The sequence below is a fragment of the Varroa destructor genome, unplaced genomic scaffold, assembly GCF_002443255.2.
Source record: "Varroa destructor unplaced genomic scaffold, Vdes_3.0 BEIS01000007.1, whole genome shotgun sequence".
Lineage (NCBI taxonomy): Eukaryota > Metazoa > Arthropoda > Arachnida > Mesostigmata > Varroidae > Varroa > Varroa destructor.
Window position 1 is genome coordinate 28,570,135 of NW_019211460.1, and position 9,846 is coordinate 28,579,980.

General features: G+C 43.8%; 1 protein-coding gene across 4 annotated transcripts in view; it reads left to right on the forward strand.

Annotated features, from left to right (window-relative positions):
- Nucleotides 1-9,846, forward strand: part of LOC111254741 (uncharacterized) — a 288,233-nt gene that overhangs the window by 163,082 nt on the left and 115,305 nt on the right. For all 4 annotated transcript variants that reach the window (XM_086975229.1, XM_086975230.1, XM_086975228.1 and 1 more), the window contains one exon: nucleotides 1,106-1,273. In XM_086975229.1, coding sequence (XP_086831355.1) covers nucleotides 1,106-1,273 — 168 coding nt within the window. The remainder of the gene's footprint in view (nucleotides 1-1,105; nucleotides 1,274-9,846) is intronic.

Consider the following 9,846-nt stretch of genomic DNA (forward strand, 5'->3'; position numbering starts at 1 on the left):
ATATATATAATGATGATAATAACGCATGATACAAGAAGAAATTATCTGAATAGGAAAAATATTTGTTGATAACAAACTCCTGACACAAAGGCAATAGATTAAATAAATTTTTAGCACTGCTTATTGACAGCAGACACATAACCGGGTAGTATATAGTTGATTTATGTGTGATATTATTGTGCTTTACACATAAAGAACATTTCTATAAGTGTAGATTATTAAAAGCATCAGTTATGTAAAAAAAATTATCTCAGTCAAACTCAGGCTGTATAGGGCAATGTTAACGTTAGGAGCATAGCAAAATTGCCCCCATGAACGTTAATCATAGACTCTAATCTGAACATGTGTCTGCACGCAAGCTTCCATGGAGATAAAAGCATAAGCCTTCGTTTCATTAGCTAATAAGAACACCAAATTATTTCATTCGAAAATTATAATCGGGTACGAGCAACAGTGATATCAATATGCCTTTATCTTGCAATCCAATAGATAATAAACGATTGTTATAATAACATTCAATCAGATTTCATTCAACTTCTGTCAATAGTATTATAGCAAAGACATTGAAATTTTCGACTACTCTAGTAAATGTTTTTTGGATTAAAACTATTAAATTTTGCCTAACGTTTTTTGGTAGAATAATATTCGACCTATGTTTCTTTACTGTGCAGCCATGCATTGATGAAATAATAACATCAATACTTGTATAAGTTGACTTCCCTAACACCTGTAAGCGCATTCACTCTTTTTAGGGTCTTTCTGTTTCACCGTGTTCTCATTACTCTTGTTGCTGTTGCTGTTGTTGTTTTTGTTGTCGTCTACGTCGCTCTCTCACGCTCGCCCACGCGCGCTTTTCTGTGTCTTGTTCCTTTCCATTATTCTTCGGCTTTTTGGGCGCAACAACCACCACTATCACAACTGTCATCCCTTCGCCATCGATGTTTTCGCTTTTTCGTCAAAATCCTCTACCTTCACCAATTCTTCACGTTCTGCGCAACCTCATCTGTCTGCTCCTTCTTGCACTACTGCACTTCCGCGCCGTCTGCTGCTGCGGCCGTCCCTCTTCACTGTCTGCTGTCGTCGTTGCTACAACGTCGTGTTATAGTGGTGAACGCCGTGGGCGGGGAAGCCAAGGGCCCTTCTGGCGGGCCAGCTGCCCATCAGAGCCCCCAGCAGATGCCGGCCGGGATTTCGCAACAGACGACTGGAACACTATCAGGATCGATTTCACAGCCGCAGCCGGCGCTCAGTCCAGCGTCTCTACGCAGTAACAGTAAGTGTTAAACAGTTAATCAGTCAGTCTGACCAGCGATACACTGAACAGGGTCTGCCATAATCCTTTTAGCCTAAACCTGCCAACCAACGTTGCATCCAACTCACAATCCTCGGCGCTGACCAGCTGATTTATTTGCTATTCTGCTTTTATAGTTATGCTATATTATTACTAGTGGTACCACTACAACTTGTTCCTTCTGCGGTCGTTTATGGCTGCTCATTGTTCAACGGCTCGTTGGTCCATGGGCCCTGAGTACCGCTCCGGCTTTTAATTTTCAGACAGACCCCGGGGCTGGCAACCACACCGGGCCAATTAGAACCTAATACCCTGTCACGGTACCTAAACTGTTACCTATCACGGAAAGCCTGAAATGAGATTAGTAGTCTACAGTAGGCCGCTTAGCTGGTTGTCCGCATTCACGTGCGAAACGGGACCGGATTGAGTATTGATGATATCCTGAGTATGATTCAGAGAGGTGAGAGCCCGCCAAAAGGGGCTAAATTTCATTGGCGTCACTTAGCAAATCCTCTGTCTTCCAGACCCTGCTTGCCAGGCTCGCTCTGAACACGTGACTTACTCTGCATTTAAGAAGTACATAATATTTTAATTATCAGGAAAGCAAGCAACATATGCGGGACACAATGGCTTCAGCGTCGACACGAATTCAGTGTGCGTTCAACAGGCAAGTGTCGGGAGCCTCCCGTAGAGAACACTCAGGTAATAACTTTATTATCAGGTTAGATTTTCAGCCGTTACAGAAGAACAAGACGTTTCCAAGCCATGCTGCTGTGTAGAAGCAACCAAATTCAATACCTGCTACCTAGCTGAAAGCAATCGGTATCAACGCTGAAAGGCAACAGGTAGTAAGGGTAGTGGGCAGGCGCTCTCCAGTGCAGGCATTCTCGGCAACCTTCGCCCACGTTACATGTAATCGCTGTGAAGCGGTCTTGTACTGTCCAAGTTGAGTTAACTTCTCGTCTGGAATCGACTTTTGAAAAACACGCAGCCATCTTTGAACTACTTGTTGTTGTTTTAGGTCCCAGTTTACCTCTGTAGCGTCCCTTACATGGCATTACCAACTGCTCCGTGTGCAGCGACTATGTCGTTCGTTGAAACTATTGAAATGGGCTTGTTTGCTTTTTCATAGCTCGATAGCGAAGCTGAGGACAGTGCTTCGGCCTATTTTCGTGCCTTTGCCATTAGTTAATTTCAGTACCCTTATGCGCCCAGTAGCAAAGTAGACATGAACAGGTTGATTGGCGAATATGGCGAAATTTTCCTTTTTTTTTTGCTTCTTGACTCGACGTGTATAGTCTTCGTGCGCATGATGACGATGCGGCTTGCTAACAAGATCGGCGAGACTGGAAAAGGTCCGCAATACGGAGCTACTAAATTTATAGAAGCATCGTCTACACTTATATGTATATAAGTAAGATACGGTGAGTGACGAGTACTAGAAAGTAACGTGCGCTCAGGTGGGTCTCTACCGCGGCCACCCTTGCAATTGTTGAGCTGCTCGCTTGAAAGGATTAAATCGCTGCAGGGGACGTTCTATTACGTAATATTATAAGACGAAGATTGCATTGCTGTAACGAAGTGAGCTACATAGCCGAGATGAACGTTAGACGCATTGCATTGAGGTACGTTGGGCCTCACTTGCAGCGTTAACAACCACGGCTATTGAAAGGTCCTCGTTAGCAATAGGACAAAATGTCGAATCTGGTGTTTATAGTTTTGATTTTTAACCTGACTCGAAAGTCGATATTAATTGACCAGATGGCAATTACTTAATAAACTATATCTTAATAACTGGCACAGGAGAGACTGTTAGTAAGCTACGCAATTCGATCTAAATCGTGTTGTTGGTAAAAATACGGAACGCCCGGCGTCACACACCTAAGCTAACGATGTTGGCTTCCGTATTGATTTGATGCGCTTGAAGCCTTAGAAGTGCACGAGTTGTATGGCAAGCTTCTGTTACAGACGACAACAGTATGGTTCATGTCATTGATTTATTCAACGGTAACCTAGAACATAATAATAGTAACATTATAATACCAGGCCAACTCAAGGCACGTGACGGTTTCCTTTGTGGTCTATAAAAAGTGGTTAACCAAAGGCTCCCCAAAGGCTTCATTTGATTTTACCACAACTAAGCTGTTTGCTTTGTTCTCTTACTGACAATATCTTCCGGCGACCAGCAGACAGACGGCCGTGGAACATGCAATACATGAAAATATAGTAACAAAAATATTTACCCTTTATGATGTTCAGTATATGAGTTTATGCTTGTGGCACTGCAGCGTGCATCGACGTAGGTCCGCATAGGTCTGTGCACTTCGGAATGGAGTAATCAGTCGATTGCGCTCACTCCTAATCAGTCAACTTGGCCAATCCCAACTCATTTTCTCAGCGCTGATGAATGGATATTGGCCAAATGTTAGGGTACTGGCAGACCGGTAGAAGCAAATGGGAGTCTTTCATTCTTGTTGGGACAAGTGTTACCGTTACTGCTAACATCTGTGCCGGTTCAGCGCAAGAAGGTGGTAAAAGTCGAAGGCAACAAGACATCGAGGCGAGGAATATAGCCGTCGTCAGGCTTGCATCAGCCGTATTTCAGCTAAGCCGCTTTTATACGCTCCATTGATAATCAACAAGCAGAAACAAGTTGCATGGCGAAAGCAACAAGACGATACGGGCGGACATGCGACGAGGCAAGTGCTGCAGTAATGCGTACTCAGACGCCACTGAGCGCAGAGTCGTACTTTGGCGGCCAATCTGCAGTCCGCTGGCCCGCACGACAACCCACAGCCAATGACTAATAATTTTCCACGGGAAATCCTGCGATCCGAGCAAGTATGTGCTATTCATTTGCTGATAGCGGGTCGCGCCTCGTACGGATAGCATCGCCCGATACCAATGCCTTCAGCGCACTCATTGTCACCGCTCTATGCTATTGGAGCTATTCATTTGATTACATGTACAATTATGGGTTCATTCACACGACATGATAGAGGTTAACAGCATTGCTGCACATGAACGGCTAGTGGTACCTGTTATTCATTGCGTCTTTACAAAAGGGCATACCATTTTTATGTCATCTTAATTATTTATCTCTAGCGTGTCAGAAGAAGCGTGCCTAACGCACACTCACAACAAGATTAGATAAAGACCATTAACCTATGACATTACAAAATGGTCTGCCGGTATTGTGCAAGGTGAAATTTTGGCTATTATTGCCTTATTAGTTATTGCGTAAATCTTAAATGTACCTATTTCTATTTGTCTCTAATCTATGTTATGATGAAAGCCTACTTTTGTCCTGGTTATTTTAGATTCCTTTTTATGTTGGCCTTCTTTTTTTTGTTTACGAGGGCTAACGCGGCAAATCAGGCCCTCGGCTCCAATCCCTGGCCTTGCCTCGGCATGCTCGCGTTGATTCGACGAATTGTGACGAACTATAAATCTTCCAAACTTAAACAACTCCGTTTAATTGCTCTGCGTGCAAACAGCCCTGCCACTAGATGCCTGCCCTGCTCGACTCTGCACTGATTTGTTTCAAGCTGTACAAGTTTACCATGTGCTACCGGCAACTCCCGCTACTGCGGCAGCGTCTTGAAAAACCAGTAAGCTTATAATAGCAAAGGAGAGTCGTCGCACGGATCACGGTCTCTTTTATTGTGAAACAGCAAAACGTCCTGCAGGAGTTACCCTCCGCCGCAGTCGCTTACTTTTCCACCACGTGACCGGCACTCTGCAAAGGGAAAGTAAAAATAAATCCAATTTATGCAAAGACAAAAAAAAAAGAAGAAAACACGAATGGCAGTGGCATATTCGACCTCAAAAGTGCAATAGCAGAAACACAAAATTGTTTAGGTAGAAATGCTCGACAAAGAGGGCAGCTGAGGAGCGTGAATGGTTGAGCGTAAGGAAGAAGTCATCATGTGGAGATTTTACTTGCCGTCGATGGTGGAGTGTTGCTAGGTCGTGCGCGTGATTCTGCCTATATGAGATTCTGCCAACATAATCGTCTGTGTTTCTTTCGACGCATCTACAGCAGTTGTCTGTGCGCTAGCATAAGACAAGGAAGCCCCGCTACTCTAAGACAGTGGCTGTTTGCACAGGTCCTAGCAGGGTGTTTCCATGCAAACTTGCTAATTATTATGAGGGTATAACTCTGATATACACGTGCCTCAGATGAATGCCATTCCTCGTTAGTGTTCTACTGCACTGTTAAATGTCATCACTGTGGGAGTGTGACTATAAGCTTTTGGTTATCCTTTTACTATGATTGGTTCCATTTACTTGTACAGGATTTCACTCGTGTTTAAATGACTGTGCTAGCTAGAGTTATGGTGATATTATTTTATGATCTGCAACTAACACTGGTCAGACAATCATGGCCCACTGACAGAATAGATTGGGCCACTACCTAGGCTAACAGCATTTAAAGTAAAATAGAAAATAAAGGCTATATATGCATATATGTCGGTATATGTTATGCTCAATTTGTTCCCTCTGTTTGCTCTGAGTCCATAGGATATGTAATGTAGTCGAAGTAGTCGTTTCTACTCGATCTGCTTCGTGTGTATTGTCTGCGCAATGCGGCTGTGCAAAGCTGTTCTTGTGACGGCCGCCGCTCGAGCAGGTAGGCCCTGTTTCTTCCTATAAGTATTGCCCTAGGTTCCTTATTTTTTTCCTCATCAGACCTTCCTTTCTTTTTTGTTTGTCGCAAGCTGCTTAATCAATTCATACTCCTCCTAAACCTTGTCCCGCGGACCTGGGGGTGGCGTCATCTTGTGATGCCTGTTATCGTACAAGGGGGACTAACGCCTCGAACAGAGAAACATTTGCAAATGTAGCTCTATTTCTTCTGTTGTTTTCGCTTTACGGAAAGCATTGCTAGTTTGCTAACGAACGTTCGATCCCGTATCAAGCTTGTGACCTAGAATTAGGCTAACTATCAGTCTTAGACTGCCAGTGCTTAGTTCGACCAAACTGTATCTCTTTATTTTGCATGTGCGAGTTGATATGCTCGAATCCTTCTATCGCCTTTTCCGGCCGAGATTCGTCGACTCCTGGTGTTAATAGGCCAGTGAGCCTAGTCAGCCTACCCTGGTTCTTTCCCGGCTTATCAATCGATACGTTTACAGACCAGAGAGCCAACAGTTATCAGTCGGCAAGCCACAGCGGTGGAGAGCTCAACTGACAGCGAGCGCAGAAAGACTCGAGGTAAAACCAAAGTCTTCGAGTGAATAGCTACCTGTTTTTATGGATAAAGGTGACCTTTACCTACTCCTGCAACGCACTGGTCCTACTCAGAAAGCAGCTTTTTTAGCCTACTTCGTTGGTATCTACTGCGGCTATGTTTGCTTTTACGAACGGATTCAAAGTGGAAATGCAGACTAGGATTGGAACTCCAATCCGAATCATCTAGACAGAATTACGTGATTAAGGCTTTGGCGTTAATTCTGATTGCAACAAGCCACCCGTACTACCAGCATTAAGTAAGCGCTCATCATAGTGAAAAAGGCACGGAGTGCTGATAATCATAACAGATCGAACTCAAGTGAGTGATTATTTGATTATGCAGTTTTTATGCATATACAGTCTAGTACAAGTCTTCGTGGTAGCTTTATGGGTAGCGTATTTGCCTGCTAATATGAGAAATACGTTGTGGTCTAGGTTCGAACCCCGGCATAAACATACGGTTCGTTTTGTGCTGGAAGCCATGCGTCTGACGGAACGCCTAACAGCAAAACCGGATTTTTTCAACTGGTTACCGTTGATGATTATCGTAAATTATGTGGACGAGATTGTGAGAAGATATTTTTTCAGAAGAGAAGTGTCTGTTGCTAAGGATTACTCAGTAAAAATGCTTATTAATTACAGTGCACTTGCTTTTGTGTATAGTAAAATACCATATGAACGTTATCAAAGCTATATAGTACAAATGCGAAGTATCTCGTTACGAAGAAGCTATGCAGTGCTTTTGTGTGCGACGCTAAATTAAAATGATAGTTTATTCGAGTATATGGCTGAAGAAAACTGATATCGTCAGCTCACGTTTGACGTTCATTAAGATGTCAAGCGTATATATCTTTGCTTTATTACTATACGTCCATGAACATTCAGAGCAGAATTTGGAGTTTTTATTAAGACTTCTCAATTCACCGACTTCCTCCTAAAACGTACGGCATACGTCGTATATATGTAGCTAATCACAGAATACGAGGTCATATGCTGCCCTCCCAACGAGACCTTCTGTCGTTGTCACATGCCGACACGTCTTATTTTTGCACAAATGCGCACGTCAAGTGAACCTCATGCAGGCCTAATGGTAGCTGTACGGTTCCAATAGACCGAACCCTGGCAGCTGAAGCTTTTCAGATCATATTGAAGTATTCGGTTTCTCAACAGCCCACGGTCGTAGGCTGGTCCTTGCCACAGCCTCCCTCCCACCACATTCTCCAATCGCTAGAATAACGCGTGAACATCGTTTTGACGACAGTCGTTCTATTCGTTTTGAAGATGTCCAACTCCGACGCATTTCCAGCAAAATCGCACAAAGATAGCCATGCTTCGAATGGCGGCGTTAAGGACAATTGTTCGAACTCGCAGCACAGAGCGACCTCTCCCCCCCTTCCGCCCACACACACACACACACACGCAATACCTCTATAAGTAGATCGTGAAATGTGGGGTTGTCGGCTTTGTCCTATTGTTATTGAACCTTGTTTGTTATAACCTCAAGAGCAAATTTTCTTGCCGCCTATTGTCGCTTTCCATTAGCTGTGTGAATAGGTTTATATGTTTGTGCATGGTAAAAACATCGCTCGGGCAGGCCAGTCTGACCGTCTATTGCTTCGCCTGTTTGTCGCCCTAGCGACAATAGTAGAGCAGCCGAAGAAAAAAGTGCACAGTTTTCTTTTTTCTATGCTATGTATGCGTTTAGTTGCTATCATCATGTCAATGGCAGTGCAGGAGCAGGAGCAGGAACAGTAGCTAGTGCAGTCTATAGCATGCAAGCGAAGCATGGCACCTCTACATCGCCAATACATACATGGGTTACGCTGCCGTAGCACCCTTCGACTTTATTATTTCGCCCAGCTATTCCTTGCCCACTTCTTTCTGTGTATCTTTATCATTGTTGTTTGAAAAATAGCGTGATTCCCCGTACCTCTGATGTAGGGTAGAACGGCAACGAGGGAGGCATTGGGAAAAAGACAACGATAGGGCAAATAAAAGCGTGAAGGATGAAATGCGGGTACAGAAAAATACGATGCATTGAGTACAGTGAAGAGGGAGACGCAGCGGTTCATCACGGTGAGTGAATGGAGTAGCAGAATATAATTGGAAGCTAGCTGATATAAACAGAAAAACTAAACGCAGAGAGCGGACAGCATTGGCAGGAGAAAGGCCAGCCGGAGTTGTGTCGAGTGGAAGAAACGCGTGAAACGTATACCATCTACCACGCACTGATCCTTTTCTACCAATCACACTGGAAGTGATACCAAAACAGAAGGAGAAATAGCGTAACAACGAAGCAGGTCGGGTCCGCCAGCGTAATTATTGGCTCTGTAACCAAATAGGAATACGAAAAGGATTAAGGGTACGTCAGTGAGAACGTTGACGTTATCGTACTGACTTCGGGTGACGAGCGTGCCACTTCGTGTCGCTATGGTACCTGGCCAGTTGCTCATAAAGAAAAATAACCACAAAGACGAATGCTTGTAAACTCGAATGCCTGTATCATAGGGAAGCAGAAGTGTGTAAGAATTTATATCCTGAGCAAAAAGAAAGCAGTGATAAGGAAAGCATTTACTAAGATTAACGGGCCAGAAACTGGACAAAATACATTGAACATCGACCATTATTGCTCGTAAAAGTGACGCTAATTTGCTTGTTCAATAAACGCTATGTTGCTATGTGTGTGATGTATCTATTTAACACCATAATAAAATACAAGGTCCATGAACAAAGCCTGAGTGAGCCGAGATTGAGTACCACCGATACGAAATTACCAAAATAGAACAAGACCCAACAGCAGGAAGAGGGCAATACTGCATGTCGTAGGATGTCGAGAACAGAACATAAGGCATAAGAAAGACTGGACGGGGCTAGGAAATAACCTACGAGCGACTAAAGACCTAAAACAGTTGGCGGGCATAAGCCTACTGAAGAAGCAAGCACACCCTGCAAATAATGGTAAAAGTGGCTATGAGTTGCAACGTTTTTGGTATCGGCAAAAAACCCATCGCTACGTGGCACCGCGGCTGGCTGAAGTAACAAGGACACAATATGACAAGCAAGAAGCAAGGAATAAGCAAGCGAAGAAAGAAACATAGGGAAAAAGGCAAACAATGAGACTTCAATACCACCCAGGTAATACATAGGACGCCCATGTTTATTAGAGGCGAAAGCAAACAGCTGCCGCAGCATAAAAATGAAAATAAAGACCTAGGAACCTAATGGAGGCTATCACAGGGAAAAGCGAAAAAATTTACTGCGTGAAAACAGATACACGAATAACGAGTAGTCAGAGGCAGCTGGGCAAAGGTGCACAGCAA